General features: G+C 38.6%; 1 protein-coding gene across 9 annotated transcripts in view; it reads left to right on the top strand.

Annotated features, from left to right (window-relative positions):
• Positions 1-18382, top strand: part of LOC106083902 (syntaxin-binding protein 5) — a 152644-nt gene that overhangs the window by 81471 nt on the left and 52791 nt on the right. For all 9 annotated transcript variants that reach the window (XM_013247199.2, XM_013247197.2, XM_013247196.2 and 6 more), the window contains 10 exons: positions 3483-3617; positions 3732-3795; positions 3878-4085; positions 8181-8256; positions 8343-8497; positions 8569-8750; positions 8814-8978; positions 9077-9385; positions 9472-9611; positions 15231-15411. In XM_013247199.2, coding sequence (XP_013102653.1) covers positions 3483-3617; positions 3732-3795; positions 3878-4085; positions 8181-8256; positions 8343-8497; positions 8569-8750; positions 8814-8978; positions 9077-9385; positions 9472-9611; positions 15231-15411 — 1615 coding nt within the window. The remainder of the gene's footprint in view (positions 1-3482; positions 3618-3731; positions 3796-3877; positions 4086-8180; positions 8257-8342; positions 8498-8568; positions 8751-8813; positions 8979-9076; positions 9386-9471; positions 9612-15230; positions 15412-18382) is intronic.

Below are 18382 nucleotides of genomic sequence, written 5' to 3'. Positions count from 1 at the left end.
AAGTAATTCTTAAGGACATAGAGAAATTGGAAAACAAAACGGAAGGAAACAAACAAGCAATTACCATTGAAATAATAATGATGTACAAATGTGAAAAAGATTTTCAATGAATTTGATCTTTTGTCTCACAAAGCCGTAAGGGCCTACTAAAAGTATAGCCTATGACAGCACAATTTAAATAATTTTATTTATTAAGCCTTGGATCCGACTGAGTTTTTATATTATTGTATAATATATATCATAATATATATTCTATTGTGAATGGTTTCTGGGCAGCTGTTGCTATTGTGAGTCTTAAAACACCACTTCACGTGTGGCAACACAGAATGGCGCTCGATTTCAGTCGTAAAAAATGAAAATTCTTAAAATTTTGCGCGTAGATTTTGCGGGATTTGTTTGCAGAGTTACATTTTTCAACGCAACGCTCCTCAACGCGGACATTCTGTTTTGGTCTTAAGATATTGTGGGCAGTTGCGTTTTTCATTATCTTGCATTTGATCTTGCTCTATGAATTCTGCAATTGGCTTTATCAGCTAGATAATGTATCAACAAAACTCCCGGAATGATTTCATTTATACCAATAATCATACCCGAGTATTCAGCCAAAGATTTTCAGAAGCAACAACAATTCTGTTCCGTCATTATTTACACTTGTGCCCGGCGGAAGGCCACCGTAGCATTTAGCATTTCCACATATTACGCTGAACTGTGTTCAAATCCTGGCGAGAACGTCAGAACAAAATGAGCAGAGGTTGTTATCCGACATTTGTGAGGTACCATGCCATGTAACTACTTCTCCCCTAAGGGGTGCTGCACTGCGATACTCCGATTTGAATCGGCAATAAAAAGGAGGTCGCTTATCATAGAGCTTAAACTTGAATCGGGCAGCACTCATTGATATGTGAGAAGTTCCTTAATGGAATGTTCATGGGCAGTATGTTTAAGCGACATTCGCTTTAACAGCAATAAAAGACATACTTGCAATCCAGCTGTTAAAAGTATTACACAATATTCTATTGTGATTGATCGAGCAGCTGTTGTAATTGTGACCATTACTAGCATTCGCGAAGTATTCCATTGTGAATTGTTTCCGCACAGCTGTGTTGTTTGGGATCATTACTAAAATTTACATAAATGCAGACAAACATATAGTTCGCAAAATAAAAATTATATCTTTATTTTTAGGAATTTCATTAAAATTGGATTTTGGTGATAAAATTTAGGCGAAATTAACTTTTGTTATTTTCTCTCTTCATCTTTTTTATTTTTTTTTATTAACATGTAGAGGACATTGAAAATTTATTGTAAGGACTCTCTGGTCCCATTGAAATGTTTATTGAATTTATTTGTTTTTCCTGTCCGTTTTCGTTGTAGCTGTAAGCTCCCAAATGAATTTATTCAAAATTTATTCCCAGCGAATGTTTTGAAATACCTAACACAAGCATGCAAACACACATACATACAAAAATGGCAAAACTAATGACCTATGAAACTGCGACAAATGTTTGTTAACTGCCTGTAATTCGTTTTACATGCTAGATGGCCAACTGTAAGAATACTAAACAGAGTAGCTATGCTAGCAGGATACAGCCATACACACACACTTATTGTTTGCAGACCTGCCAACAGTTCTTTACTAGCGCAAATAAATCTGTGAACTTTGAGGTTATTTTTTTTTGTTGCTATTTCTGTTCGTTTTTTTTTTTTTTGAGACAAACCGGGTCATAATTACATATTAATGGGCCATTGGTGGCAAAGGCGGTTAACTTGAAAAAGTAATCAGTACAAGAAATGTGTACAACGACATTATTGGGGTGATGAGTTTGAGGGAGGACATGCGTAGCTGAACCCAATGCTAATAGCTTTACTTTAGCGTTTATAAGGCAGGTCATAACAATTTCTGGGATTATGGGTGGCAGAGGTTGAGTAGCAAGTAGAGCAGAGTGATTGGTTGATTGGTTTGGCTGGGTGTTTTCATGGCAACACACAGTAAACAAGAAGTGCAAAATTGCTCGAGGTCTAGATCACACGCGAGCCTACGAGCAATAGTACATCCGCTACCTACATATGTTCGCATTAGATTTACATAACGGTTCAATGTACTATTTAACTACTCGTATACAACCAATTAGTCCGTTTAACGTAACGCTTGGGATTGGGTTATTAAGGATTTTTTTTACATATACGTATGTATACTCGCCTATGGTAATGTAATTGGGGTATGTTTACACACAATAAAAAACGAACTCGTTGTGGTGTACCCTTTGTGGAAATGACGCTTTTAGGGATTTTTGCACAATAAAAAGTTTACTGTCAATAGCATATGCGCAAAAAAGTTTGCTGTTGCTAATGAATGCTTACCTGCGAAAAAGTTTGCTGTTCCAAAGTAAATGCTTACGGGCACAAAACAAATTTGGTTGTTATCAAGGTTAGGGTAAAATCGGCTGTGTGTAATCAGCATTTGGACAATTTAAGCCATGAAGTTCTAAAGTAGAACTTCATTTTTTGTTTGCTTGAGGGGAACACGCATACAACAGATACATATTCTATTGTTCCCTCTTCCTGAATGCTTCGATAAACGTTTTTTATCCTTTGAGGGTTCTACTGATTTCGTCATTATAGAGTGCGGTGTTTTGCAAAATCTAAATTTTCATATCTATTATTTAAAAAGTGCCGTAATATTTTACATTAAAATTTTATTTTGTAAATATGTAATGATTTTCGAACTTTGCATAGCAAAATTGTATCACAAAATATTACCGCATTGCCAAATAATAGATGACAAAGTTTTGATTTTGCATATAAATCCGGACTCTATTCATTATGTCTTGACTAGTCATTGCAATGTCAGGGGTTTGACGTTGCACTGGGCACAGGGAAAGGCGAACTACTGCAGGGTTTGTGGTGATGAAGAATGGATGGATGATGAAGAATGTTGAATGGGAGAATGGATTTTTGCTTTAACACCACTTTTTCGTGCCTGGAATCTCACCAGCAACTTAACTCTGTTATTATTCTGGACTACTTTAGAGGCCTTAAATGGCTGACTGTGGGAAACTCGCACCTTCTAAAGGTACAGAGGGTCTATTTTTCGTCCAATTTCTATTTATTTTCAAATTTAAGATTTAAGAGAAAAAAAGATTGTGTGAAGTTGCATCGCGATATGTATCTCATCCTTACTGGCCTAACTGTATTTTGTGTGACATTTTTTCTTGAGTGTACTTGTTTTCGATAATAATTGTTTGCCGATTATTATTTGATTATGCCGTGCAAACAAAAGTTAAAAATAAATATTAATTTATAAGAGCCATGTACAAATTAGGTTCCCAAATTGGACCTCCTCTAATCGAGCACCATTAATATGGCCGTTATTTTGGCTATTTGTATTTCTTTTATATATATACTACTAATTTCAATATGAAATATAATTTACAAAAATTATTTTTGTTTTTTCCTTTTCTTCCTTTATTCTCCACATTAAGAGTAACATGCATTCACTTAGCAGTGGCAAGCAAATGGCTGTATGTTGGCACAGAAAAAGGCAACATTCATGTGGTCAACATAGAGACATTTGCCCTTAGCGGTTACGTTATAAACTGGAACAAAGCAATTGAATTGTAAGTGAACTTTTTTGGTTATTTACCAAAGTCACCAGACCACCTGTGGATTTAAGTTGTTTTGTTTTTTCTGAAATTATACACTTTTATATAATTATTATTAAATGCTTATAGGGCTAGAGCTAATCATCCTGGTGCTGTGATTGCATTATGTGATAATCCAATAGATGCAAATAAGGTAAGGTTATACTACTATAGCTGTTAGTTAATTGAAATGTCCTTCCTTTTTTAATCTCCCTTTCCTTTTTTCTCTTTTGCAGTTGTTGATTGCATACGAATGTGGTTTGCTTGTCCTTTGGGACTTGAAATCCAAATTTGCCGAGATCAGATGGGTATCCTCGGATCCGGTGAAGTCAATAGCATGGCATTATGAAGGAAAATATTTTGTATCCTCGCATAAAGATGGTTCCATATGTTCATGGCCTATGAAGCCGACCCCAAAACCTCAATCTCTAGTCTATCCTCATGGTATGTATCGTAAAAAAAATAAATTATTTATGAAAATTTAGTAAAAAAAAAGTATGAAACATTAGGTGGGGCAAATGTGAAAGAAATAAAATCTTAAATCGACCGATGTTTATGCTTTTGTATATCGATGAAGTTCATTACCGTTAGCATCATTATCTATTATATAAAAATTAAATTTTTGCGCTTTGTTTGTTTGTTTGTCTGTTCCGTATAGATTTAAAAATGGCTGAACCGATTTTCATGAAAATTTCACAGATGGTAAAGTTTGAGCCCCAGGTGAAAATTGGGTACTAAATTTTTTGATATTCGAGGGGGGGCGAATCCTCCCCCATACCATAATTTTCAAAAACGCCAGATCTCGGAGATGTGTGCAATGATTTAAGCGAAAACAATTTTGGGGTCAAATATCCTGGGGCGCCCCATCCCGAAACCCACCCGAACGGACATGTGTACCGATTGGGACAATATGGGTGTCACATGAAAGGTATTTAAGAGTAGAGTACGAATTTGGTATAAAAATTTGCCTCTTAATTTTCGGGGGGTCCCCCACCCCAAAAGCCTCAAGAGGACAATTTTACTGCTTTGGGCAATATGGGTATCAAATGAAACGTATTTAAGAGTAGAGTACGAACTTGGCATTAATATGTTACCCTAAGTGTCGGGGGGCCACCCACCCCCAATAACACCACCCAACAGTACACTTTAACCGATTTGAGCAATATGGGTACCAAGTGAAAGGTATTTAAATCGAGAATGCAAATCTGACACAAACATTTATTTTTTGGTGTCTGAGGGCCGTCCCCACGCACCAAAACCCCCCAACAGAACAAATTTTCCGACTGGGACAATATGGATATCAAATGAAAGCTATTTAAAGGTAGTGTCCATTGCTGATATAAAAATTTATGAAAGGTATTGGAGACCAGGGCTTTAATCTGATATATGGGGATCCGCCTCACCCCCCAAAAAACCTAATACCGGACATATTTACCGACCATCGAAATATTAGGCTCCAATGAAAGGCATTTAGGAGAAGAGCACCAATATAATACCAACATTGGCATGAAATATCTGAAAAGCCGTACCAGCACTCCCAAACAGGACTTATTTCTTGACGGGGCCGTATAGGGCTTAGATCAAATAAGAGAGTGAAAGAAGGCACAGCGGAGCGGGCCCTGTCCAGCTAGTCTTATATATAAAAATGAATTTGTGTTTGTTTGTTTGTATGTATGTTCCGTATAGACTGAAATACGGGTGAACCGATTTTCTTGAAATTTTCACAGATGGTGCACAATAATCCCGTGGTAAAAATAGGGTATTACATTTTTTCATATCTGAAGGGGGGACGGACCCTCCCCCTTACCCTTATTTTCAGAAACGCCATATCTCGGCTAAGATGGTACGATTTAAGCGAAATTTTGTGTTCTTTCTTATAGTAAACCAAAAACAAAAATTTGGTATCCAAATTTCGGATAGGTTACCTATGGGCGCTGCCCCACTCCCAAAACCTACCAAATATTTATAAAGACCAATCACGACAATAAGGGACTCAAATGAAAGGCATTTAAGGTTAGAAAACGTAATCCTGTGGTAAAAATAGGGTACTACATTTTTTGATATCTGAAGGAGGGATGGACTCTCGCCCTTACCCCTATTTTCAGAAACGCCATATCTCGGCTATGATGGTACGAAGCTATATTTTGTGTTCTCTCTTATAGTAACCCAAAAACAAAAATTTGGTATCCAAATTTCGGATAGATTACCTACGGGGGCCGCCCCACTCCCAAAACCTACCAAATATATTTAAAGACCAATCACGACAATAAGGGACTCAAATGAAAGGCATTTAAGGTTAGAAAACGTATCTGATATCCAATTGTTGGACCAAGTGTGGGATCAAGTGTGGGATCAAGTGTGGGATCAAGTTTCTGGTGGTCCACCCCCTCACCAAAACACCATCAAAAACAAGACTTATTTACTGGCCATGGCAATATGGAGCTAAAAAAGGTATTTGAGTGTAGAATACGAATCTGATATCCAAATGTGGGACCAAGTGTTTGGGGAGCCGCCCCTCCCCAAAAACACCCCTCAAAGAGAAAAAATTTTCGACCATGGCAATATGGGGCTCATATGAAAGGTCTTTGGGAGTAATGCAGGAATCTGATTACAATATTCGGGAAAAGTGTCTATGGTGTCACCACACCCCCAAAACACCACCCAAATAGGAACGATTTGCTGACTATTGCAATATGGGGCTCAAATAAGAGGTATTTTAGAGCAAAACACGAATTTGATATACATTTTCAGGGCCAAGTCACTGAGTGACCGCTTCATCCCCCAAAACGCCGCCCAAACAGGACATGTTTGCCGACTATGGAAATATGGGGCTCAAATGAAAGGTATTTGGGAGTAGACCTCGAATCTGATATCAACATTCGGCGACAACTGTCTAGGGGACGTCCCACCCTCATAGCAATCCCCTACCACCCTCATGCTCACCATAACAATGTGGGTCTTAAGGAGATTGGAGCTTGATATTGATAGTTTTAAGGGCCCATACCCCAAACCGGACATATTTGCTGACTTTTGCAATAAGTGGTTTAAGTGAAAGCTATTTGAGATTAGAAAACGAATTTGATATGCAATTTTGAGGCCAATGGCAATATGGAGTTCAAATAACTGGTATTTGAGAGAAGAGCATTCGATTTTTTTTTTCAGGGCTAAGCAACTAGCACTTCCGAGAGGGATGTCAGTTCCCTGAAGCAGCAATTGGTGTACTCTCTGAAGCCAGCCCAATCGGCCTTCTTCTGATTGATAACGTTCGGCTCTCAGAGGTTATGAAGTCGGGTAGTCGGCCGATGGTGAGTATTATGAGGAGGTGGTATGACCCCAAAGAGATGACGGCTTGCCAGAATACGTCACTCAGGAGATCAGGGGATGCAATGGAAATGTCTATCGAGCTGCTACCTACACCTCCTCGTAATGCTAGTGGTGGTCATCCTCATTCACCGTGCAAAGCGTGAAGCCATCAATCTGCTCTGCCAAAGCTATGCCACGCTGGTCGTTACCCAGGGGAGAATGCCATGAAATGTGATGCGCATTAAAGTCACCTAGAACCAGACGATAATGGCCAGATAGTAACCCACTTATGTCGGGGTTGTAAACTTGGCCATTAATTGGGACACAGCTACCAACCGGCGGTATGTACACGTTGTATAACTCTATGTCGGTAGTACCGGACCTGACTACTATCCCCATGGTAACTAGCGCAAGGCGCAGGCGAGATGGGTCTATATTGCACGGAATGGTGTATCACGAAGGCCAATCCCCCACCTTTATTCTTTGGGCGATCCTTACGTAGTACATTGTATCCGTGACTACTGTGCAAACTGCAGGTCAGCTTTGTCTTCCGAATCGCTGCGACCAATATGTTCTTCCGACTCATAAAATCCACAATCTTATCGATCTTGCCACGGGGACCGTTGCAGTTTAGTTGCAAAAGTTATACACTTCCCGGCATTGACCTGGCAATATTGGGGCTGGTATGCTACTGCTGCGTATCTTGCCGCACGGGAGAGATTGGGGGGGATGAAATAGTCCGACGACGAGGACGCTAGTGACCCACTGCTTCCCTCGCACAGCAAAATATCCAGCATGACTATACTCCCGTAGTGAAGTGAAGCCAGAGGAAGATCGGAAATGTACCCACTCCATGCAACGGTTACACCTCACCGACCGATGATGGTGGCGGTTCTGGCAAACCGAACAGAACCAGGGTCCGGGGCTCTTTTAAATCCCGGCACGTACCAGAAAGGTGCGGAAAAGACACTCGTACACTGAGGCGGCAGCCCTTGCCGATGAAGAGTTCCATCGGGTCAATCTGGTGCGTACAGCCGGCTGCCATGATATTAGTGAAGGGGGAAACTTTTCCCATATCAATAAGTGCTGTTCGATTTAAGTTTTAAGACCAATGAAAACAGTACTCATTTTTATAGCCGATTCCGTTCGGTGGACCGTAGGGAAATTGATCTAAATTTGAGAATGAGAATTCATTATTTAGTTTTAATTTTATTTTTTCGTTACTTTTTTTTCTAGCCAAAACATCGAGAGAGGGTACGGTTGAAAAATGCAATCCAATTTACAAAGTTGATTTGAAAGCTTCTCAATCTGGGTAAGTTAACGCACTAAACAACCATCGTAAATACCAAGCTTTGTATATTCTTCTACAACCATAATCTTTAATTTGTCATATTGCAGAGAAACCTTTACGATTTTTTCGGGTGGTATGCCAACAGAGAAGGGAGCAAAATCCAATTGTATCACTGTTATGGTGGGGAAGACAACCACCGTCTTAGAAATGGAACATGCTGTTGTTGATTTTATAACACTTTGTGAAAACCCTTGGACTAGTGGTAAGTTTCAATGCCCGTAGCCCATAACATTACTGGAGAATTTTTGATTTATTTTCTTGATATGTTTGCAGAAACCCAAGAACCATATGCGATAGCAGTACTTCTGCAGTATGATTTAGTATTAATAGACTTACTTACACCCGGTTTTCCATGTTTCGAATCGCCTTATCCCATGGACTTACACGAATCACCTGTTACATATTGCACTTACTTAACTGATTGCCCCTCGGATTTGGTTCCTGCTTTTTACTCTGTAAGTAGATATGAAAAGAAAGCTCTTTTGCCAGTTTTCTATAGAATTTTTATATTCAAACAGGTTGGCCGTACTACGACATCTAAAAAAACTGGTTTCTCCGAAAGAGAATGGCCTGTATCAGGTGGAGAATGGTCACCAGCGTCTTGTAGTTATGCCGAAATAGTCATAACAGGTCATCAAGATGGCACCATAAAATTTTGGGATTCTGGTGCAGGCACATTACAGGTATTATTGGAATACTAGACCAAAAACTAGTCAATTTATGTTTTTTTTTATTTCTCCCCCCCTCATTCTCTCTCTCTCTCTCTCTCTCTTGCTCTTAGATTTTATATAAACTGAAGACAGCAAAGATATTTGAAAAATCCAAATCCCTACAAACAGACAGCGGTGTGGAACATCCTCTGGCAATTCAATTAATACATCTTTGCTCTGTGTCCAGACGTTTATGTGTTGCGGGCGCAATGGGCCAAGTAATTTTGTTTAAATTTCGCAAAGTTGAAACCACTTCAGACGTTTTGGTTCTGGAGATTCCAATACTCTTTGAGAACTTTGATGATATTTATGGTACTAGTCCGGAATGTGATTTTATACCACATCAAGTTCAAAAAACTGAATCAAGTGAATCTGATAAGGTAACATCATCCACTACATTCTATATCTTGCCTCATTCAATGTTTTTAATACCTCATTCTTTCTCTCTCTCTCTCTTCGTTTGCAGACGGACAATTTACTACGAGTCAAAACAGGAGCACAACGAAAGCCTCCAGGGTTTCAGTCACAGTTAGTTTGTTTAACAACTGGCCCAAATAAGAGAATTGTTCAAGTCACATCATTATGTATCAGTTCTACATATGGATTGTAAGTATGACCTAAATATAACATTAGAAAATAGATTGAAAACGAAAGTCTGCTTTATTGGAAACTTCCCAAATAATAACCAGGCATTAACTAATTTTAAGGGAAAATAAAAACTGTAAAGAAGGCTCCGTGTGTATTTGAATTCTCATATGGATGCTGTGGTCCATAGTTTATGTAGAGTTTGGTCGAATGACATTGGTGCATGTGCATAGCCATTAAAGCGATTGCAAATTCATTTGGAGATAAAAGCCTCTGCAGGATTTGATTTTAATCCAGAAGCAGTGGAATCCGTCAAAAGGGTGTTGTTGTTGTAGCCTCTCCATCTTTGAAGATATATGATACCCCCATGACGAGGGTTAGCAACCGAGCGGTTGGAAGCTGGATGCTTTGTTCGCACAAGTCAAAGAATTTGCTCTTACCTACGGAAGTTTGTCGGTGAGAGTAAATCCGACTTCACACAAGGGGAAATTGGCGAATCGGAATCAACTGGGGCGGTTCTTCAACACGAGAGTACTGGCCTCTAGTGTTATCGGAGAATGGGGATTTTCCTTTTACCAGAGATTGATTGTTTGGTTAGGTTAGATTAGGCTTAAGTGGCAGTTTACCATCCGACTCAGACGTTTTCCTCCATTGTAATATCGTAGAAACAGGAAAATCTAGAAGGCGATCCTACGTTGAACCATCCAGAACGCTTTAAAAAAGCCCAACAACTCGCGAATGTTCACATCCGCTAATTGGGACAAGTTCTCAAAGAAATGATAAACTGAAGTGGAACTCCTGTCAGTGCGGGACATGCACCAAGCAGATATTCTGGGAAAAATGCATTTTACAGGTTGCACTTTCGATTTCGCTAAAAGTTGGTATGTATTTGTGGGTTAACCCCAGATACACGAATCTGTATCCGTTTTTTGGGGCAAAGGCCCTAGGAGCCAAAAACCGCCACAACAGGAAGGGCCGCAAGCAAGGGCCTCTCGGGCCCCGGAAGGACCCAAGGGATGTTGAAATACTTGTTTTTATAACCATATTTGTATGTGGAGATGGCAATCGTCGTCAATCTCCATATTTAGCCAGCTTGTTCCGGTCCACGGAACCGATCGATTGGTTATTTAAAGGCGCCAATAACTCGCCTTGTCATAATATCGAGCACCATAGGTACTCAGTTTTTGTGCACGAGCCGGTGCCGCCCGGCCTCTCACTAAAACTCTCCGCTTGGTACCGCTGCAACTACTCCGTATGGAGCATTCCACTATCCGCAACCTGTGGACGCGCCCGGTAGCTCGCAGCTAAGCTTCTCGTAACAGCAATGAACACCACACAGACCGGACCTCAATGTTCCAGCCTGTGTGGTGCTCACAGCTATCCCGTGCCGGGATATTTATAATCATCTTTAGCAAATTAATAATCTATTCGTCAGTCGTTTCCATTTAATACCCATGTTGCACCTGGGTTAGGGGGTTCAAAAGTTTCAAGGCCCCATAGCTCCTTTCCGGGTCCAATTTTTAAAGTTTTTTTACACGTTTCTAGTCTACTCGTTAATACATTTCGTTTGGTATCTATATTGCCTAGGTTGGAGCACTTTCCATCGAGCGGGGGTTATGGGCCCTTAGGGGGTTCCATGGGCCTTTGCTCGAAAACGGACTTCGAATTCATGTTCCAGGCGTCAAACAACATCTACATACCAATATTCTTTCTAGGGAGATGCGCCCTAGAAAGGGCATTTTAACCGATGTTTTATAGTCTCCTCTTCACCGATGTCCTCACTTGCAACCTGTAGTCTATGAGCAAGGTGTCCCACCACTTGATCTTTCCATCGGGTCTTTCTTTGCTGGAGCTTCTTCATCCATTCTGACAACATGACCTAGCCATACGTGTAACAATGCTATCGTCGTCATACAGCTCATAAAGCTCGTGGTTCATACGACGCCTATATTCTCCATTAAAGCAAACTGGTCCACTAGTCGACAATTTTGGTCCGATCTCTACACAATATTTGGCATGGAGTGCTTTATTTGACGTCTATATATGTGTGCAAAATTTCATAAAAATCGGTTCAAATTTCGATATAGCCCCCATATATATCTTTTATCCGATAATTCAATAGGTATGCGAAATTCAATTGCTTTTACTTACGGGTTAATCTGAAATTCGTGCTCTACTCCCAAATGTCTTTCATATTGTCCCAATCAATTCGATTTTATTTTTGGGCGGTTCTTTTGTGGCATGGTTGAGAGTCCGCTTCCGATATCAAAAAATTATATAGCTTATTGCTCCTTCCGGACAGTACTCTTGAATACCTTTTTATACGTCCTTTGTACTTGGACCCAATTTCTAATATCAAATTCGTACTCTACTCTCCTTTATTTGAGTGTCATATTGTTCCGATCGGCCCACTTCTATGTTTGGGTATTGCTTTTGCGGTAAGGGGGAGGGTCCGGTATCAAACCAATAAGGAAGGGCAAAAGTCGGGCGGTGCTGACTGTATAATACCCTACACTTACCCTATAAGTACAATGTGGGAGCTATTGGTTGCCCAAAAAGTAATTGCGGATTTTTTAAAAGAAAGTAAATGCATTTTTAATAATACTTAGAATGAACTTTAATCAAAAATACTTTTTTTACACTTTTTTTTCTGAAGCAAGCTAAAAGTAACAGCTGATAACTGACAGAAGAAAGAAAGCAATTACAGAGTCACAAGCTGTGAAAAAATTTGTCAACGCCGACTATATGAAAAATCCGCAATTACTTTTTGGGCAACCCAATATATCCAATTCTGAACCAATTTTGATGAACCTCGGCGAATGTTTTCAAATTGTTTTATTAAATAATCCTTATCAAATTTCGAGCAAATATCTTCAAACTGTAATAACTACGGTTGACAAATCACAACATTATTGCAAATTACCCAAAATCTGACGAACATATATATGGGAGCTATATCTAAATCTGAACCGATTTCGAACAAACTTCTCACATAATGTGATAGTCGTCGAGGAAAGCATTGTGCAAAATTTTGGGAAGATTGATCAATAAATGCGCTTGCAGTGGCTCTTGGAGGGAAAATCGGGCGATATACATATATAACAGCTGTATCTAAATCTGGGCTGATTTCTTTGAAATTCACCAGTAATGTAGAGAGTCATAAGAAAATCCTTTCTGCCAAATTTCGAGAGAATCGGTTAACAAATTATCACTTTATTGCAATATTTCTCAAAATCGGACGAACATATATATGGGAGCTATATACAAATCTGAACCGATTTGGAGCAAACTTCTTAGATATTGTGGTAGTCGTCAAGAAAAGCGTTGTGCAATATTTTGGCAAAAATTTTCACTAAATGCGCTTGCTATGACTCTAAAAGTTAAAATCGGGCGATATACAGTGGCAGAGAAAAGTCTACATACACCACTCACAACACATTTTTTGAGGAAAAAAATTTTTCTGTCTAATGTCTATTGTTGTTAAAATTATTTAGCATGGTTTCCAGTATTACAATTAGTGTAAGTTTTTAGGGTAAAACCTTATCGAGAGTTAAAAGAGAAACCCTCCTTCCTGCCAAATTTCGAGAGAATCGGTTAACAAATGACCATTTTATTGCATTATTACTGCAAATCGGACGAACATATATTGGGTTGCCCAAAAAGTAATTGCGGATTTTTCATATAGTCGGCGTTGACAAATTTGTTCACAGCTTGTGACTCTGTAATTGCATTCTTTCTTCTGTCAGTTATCAGCTGTTACTTTTAGCTTGCTTTAGAAAAAAGTGTAAAAAAAAAGTATATTTGATTAAAGTTCATTCTAAGTTTTATTAAAAATGCATTTACTTTCTTTTAAAAAATCCGCAATTACTTTTTGGGCAACCCAATATATGGGAGCTATATCCAAATCTGAATCGATTATTTCAATTTCAAAAGGCTTTGTCTCTAGGCCGAAAAACATGCCTGTACCCAATTTTGAGACGATCTGATGAAAACTGCTACCTGTACATTGTACACAAATTAACATGGACAGACAGACGGACATAGCTAAAACGATTCAGAACGTGATTCTGAGTCGATCGGTATTCTTATCAATGGATTTAACCCTCTTCCTTCTGCACTGCACTAAGTTATAATACCCTATACCACAGTAGTGGTGTAGGGTTTACAAATTATATCATCTCTTACTCCTTCCACAATCTGTGAAAATTTCAAGAAAATCGGTTTTTCAATCTTTAGATTGTAAATTCTTTTGGCATTATCTTTCACAATACCTTTTCCCATTCTATGGTGGTGGGTCATGCACTCTTTCCATGAATAGTGTTGAATGCTGTTGTTTTGAAATGATGTGTGGTGACAACAGTATGCATTATTTTTACGAATGGATTCATAGACAATGAAAATGGCATTCACACCGTTCTCTGATGCACACCAAAGTGGTCGGGTAACCTTCTCGATGCAACCAGTTCTAGTCAATCTGGTCGTCTAGTTTGGAAACATGCGTATAGAAGCCTATGTATCTTTTTTTACCAGGCATATAGTGTAGTTCCAAACCAGGGATATCGTAGTTCCAAACCAGGTATATCGTAGTTCCAAACCAGGGATATTGTATTGGGTTGCCCAAAAAGTAATTGCGGATTTTTTAAAAGAAAGTAAATGAATTTTTAATAAAACTTAGAATGAACTTAAATCAAATATATCATTGCCATTTTGTTCGATAACCTTTTGCCATCTTCCTGGTAAATTTAGTATTCCACGCTCATAGAACTTCTGGCCTTTATCTGCAAAAAAACTGAACCAAGTGCGATTTTATAGCCTCATCATTGCCGAAAGTTTTACCATTTATGGAGTTCTGCAAAGATCGAAATAAATGGTAGTCTAATGGTGCAAGGTCAAGGCTATATGGTGGATGCATCAAAAGTTCCCAGCCAAGCTCAGTCAGTTTTTGGCGAGTGACCAAAGATGTGTGCGGTCTAGCGTTGTCCTGGTGGAATATGACACCTTTACGATTGACCAATTCTGGTCGCTTCTCCTTGATGGCTGTATTCAATTTGTCCAATTGTTGACAGTAAACATCCGAATTAATCGTTTGGTTCCTTGGAAGAAGCTCAAAATATACCACACCCTTCCAATCCCACCAAACAGACAGCATTACCTTCTTTTGGTGGATATCCGCCTTTGAAGTGGTTTGAGCTGGTTCACCATGCTTGGACCATGATCGTTTTCGACTAACGTTGTTGTAAACAATCCATTTTTCATCTCCAGTTATGATTCGTTTTAAAAACGGATCGAATTCATTGCGTTTAAGGTGCATAAGGTGCACAAGCGTTGATTCGGTTTGTTAAACGAATTTCTTTCAATAAATGTGGTACCCAAATATCAAGCTTTTTCACCAGTCCAAGACTTTTTATGTGATAATGAACGGTTGATTTTGGTATATTTAACTTCTCTCCTATCTCACGCTCAGTTACATGACGATCCAATTCGATTAATGCTTTGATTTGGTCATCATTAACTTCATTTGGCCGACCAAAAAATCCGCAATTACTTTTTGGGCAACCCAATAGCTTTGGTTTTAAGTGTACAAATATCTGTGACATTAATACATTTTTCTTTCGCATACTTGTCTTTACTTCTTTCCAGAATGGCTTATGGCACGGAATATGGACTTGTTATTATCGATATTATACAGAAAGTCTGCTTATTGAGCATTGCCTGTCCCGACTTGTATGGTGCGCACGATCCCTATTCGCGAACACCCAAAAGTCCCAAACGCATTGAAACCAAGGATCAGGATCAGAGTCGCTCACCCAGCTCCGATCAGGTAAGCTAAACATATGCCAGTTCATTGTGCTGCTGCTCTCTAAATTAAAACTAAAATAAAACAAAAACCATAAATGTTATTGTGTGATATTATTGATGCTCTCAAATACTAGTACTACTACTACTACTACTATTACCACAACTATTACAACTACTACTTTAACTTACAACTACTACTGTGTTATGTTTTGTTGTTTTTTATTTGTCTTTTTTTGTTTTGTTTTATTTAAAAAAAAAAACGAAAAATTTCGAAATTCTAAATTGCATTCTGTAGTTCCTTAAGGCAGCATTTAAAAGCGAAAGCATTTGTAATACTTATTTTATTTGAATTTGCTTCTTTGTGCGATTTAACATTTTAGTTATACTATATACTACTTACATATGTCTCCTCCTATTGCTCCTTCGTTAGTATTTTTGTTTTTTTTTTGTTCTTATCCATTTCATTTTTGGTTATCTCTTATCTCAAAACTTTTGTTTACTCAAAACCCCCAAAAAACCAAAAACAAAAAGAAAACAAAAACAAAAATTCGTAGATACTTAGAAAATTTTCAATTGATGGTCTTTTATGTTTTATAGTCACAGTTTTTATTTGATTTGTTTCTTGTTGTTTAGTTGATGATGATTTCCTTGACTTTGTTTTGTATGAATTGGAATGTTTTTTACCTCATATATATTTTCCATCCCAAACAAAAGTGGAAGTGCATAATACCCCGCCCAATTGCCCCTAACTCACCCTCAAACCCCTTAAAGAATAGAGCCAAACAATTCAAACAATTGTGTAGAGCAGTATAAATGTGCCCTAAACAAACAACCAACCAACCAAACAACCCAGTGCCTTAATGCCTCTTAACCTTAGAAAAAAAAAACCTTTTCCTCACTTTAGTTGCGATTTTTCTCTCTGTGTAGAAAACCATTCCTGTGTTTAAAAAATGGTCCCAAAAAGCTTTTAGTTCCTTGCTTTTGGGTAAGCTATGTAATTATGAGTGTGGTTGTTAACTGAAAAGGAATGAGAAACAATGTGGTATAATAATAATACAAATTATAATAATATCTTAGTCACTTTACCCTACAACAAAACAGCTATTCCAAAAAAAAAGGCCAGAGATTAATAAGTTTCGGCCACAGAGATATATCACCTCTCAGTAAAACACAAAAACTTAGCCACCCACACACACACACACAACCATTGACATTTACATTTTTAAACTCTTGAGCATGCCAAACAAACTATTTTACCAAAGGATATGTAAGGATAACTAACCTACCTCCTTATTAAGTCTATATCTATGTGTGTGAGTGTGTGCTCGTTTACCCCAACTGAGTATGGTCATTTTTCAATTAACACCTCCCATTCATTTGTTACATGCATTCAGTCTTCTCCACATGGTATACTACGATACGAGGACTTGGGTTAGCCCAAAGAAAATGTTATATAGGCCTTGTTTGTTGTTAATATGGCAAAACTAACACAATTTACAGAGAATGCCTGTCTTTAACATTCCCATCCGTACCACTGAAATCCACACCCAACTATCCACCCCTCTAATAGCTACGATAGGGCCAAATAGTCTTAAAATCTTTACTTTACAAAATAAGAACTGAGTCAAAACACTATTTCAACACCTGGATTTTTAATTTTCACTCTACTTCTCTCTATATACAAATTTTCCCCTAATCTTAAAAGCATGTTTTTTTCGTTTTGAGCACTTTAAAGATACTAAAACTCCCTTTTGTAATAAAGAGAAATGCCTCTTTTTCTTCTAAAAAAACATTTTAAAGCAATTTGTTGCACCAGCGATTAATGGAAAACTGTTGTTACTCCTCCCCCTTCTCCTATGATGGCTTTCTAATTTCTACTCTGTACTTCACTTTTCCTCACTTCTACTCAAACAAAGGTCTTTTTTGGATTTTGAATGTTTCACAAAGATTTTTTGAACTACTAAACCTCTCAGAAACTGCTATAGGTATGTTCTCTCCCAGGATTTTTCTACTTAGGTTAGGTTGAATGGGTTGCCCACCAAAGGTGAATTCACTTGGAGACCAAAGGTGAATTCACTCGAATGCCAGTTTGGCCCATTGTGGTACCCTAGAGAGAGAGAAAGGGAAGAAAAAAAATGTGAGACCTCGTACTAGAGGTTAAGTTAGTCTAGGTTTAAATGGCAGTCTGCAGTCAGACTCATTTAGACGTTTTCCTCAATTGTGATTCCACAGGGAGAGAAGAAGGAATATGCCTTATATTGTAGTTCCTACCGTTGAATCATCCAGATCGCTTTAAAAAGCCCAATAACAGGAAAATGTTCACATCCGCTAAATCAGACAGATTCTCAAAGAAATGAGAACCTAAAGTGAAACTCCTTCTAACTGGTAGTGTGGGACACACACACAGAAGTTGTTCTATTGTCCTTCGGAGGCTAGAGACATACCCACAGATTCCAGTGTCCCTGGAGTGTGTAAGGTATTTCCTAGTCTTGCAAGCTCTACTGCTTTAGAATTCCCTGGGATATCTCTGTGGCCCGGCACCCAGATCAGTTGGATTTTGAACTGTTCAACCATCTCGTTGAGAGATCTGCGACAGTCGAGGGCGGTTATTGTGTTCAGATATATGTTCTCCAGGGATTTAATGGCTGCCTGGCTGTCTGAGAAGATCTTTATGCTAATCGTCGTAATGACATTATATCTAAGCCATTCCACCACATCCTTAATTGCAAGGATCTCTGCTTGATATACACTGCAGTGGTCGGGTAACCTTTTCGATATGATCAGTTCCAGATCTTTGGAGTACACTGGAACATCGGATATTGTATCAAGGACAACACAGTGTTCGTAGCCGCCACATGACCAATGAGAAAGCTCCCTTAACCTCACGGCAGTGGTGGCTACAATTTGAGTAGCCACAATGTCCAGAGGCATAAGATGTAGCATTAAATTCAGTGCATCAGATGGTGTCGTCCTCAGTGCGGCTGTGATGCACA

The sequence above is a fragment of the Stomoxys calcitrans genome, chromosome 4, assembly GCF_963082655.1.
Source record: "Stomoxys calcitrans chromosome 4, idStoCalc2.1, whole genome shotgun sequence".
Lineage (NCBI taxonomy): Eukaryota > Metazoa > Arthropoda > Insecta > Diptera > Muscidae > Stomoxys > Stomoxys calcitrans.
Note: the sequence above shows the minus strand (reverse complement) of the source record. Positions and strands in the feature narration are given on the sequence as shown.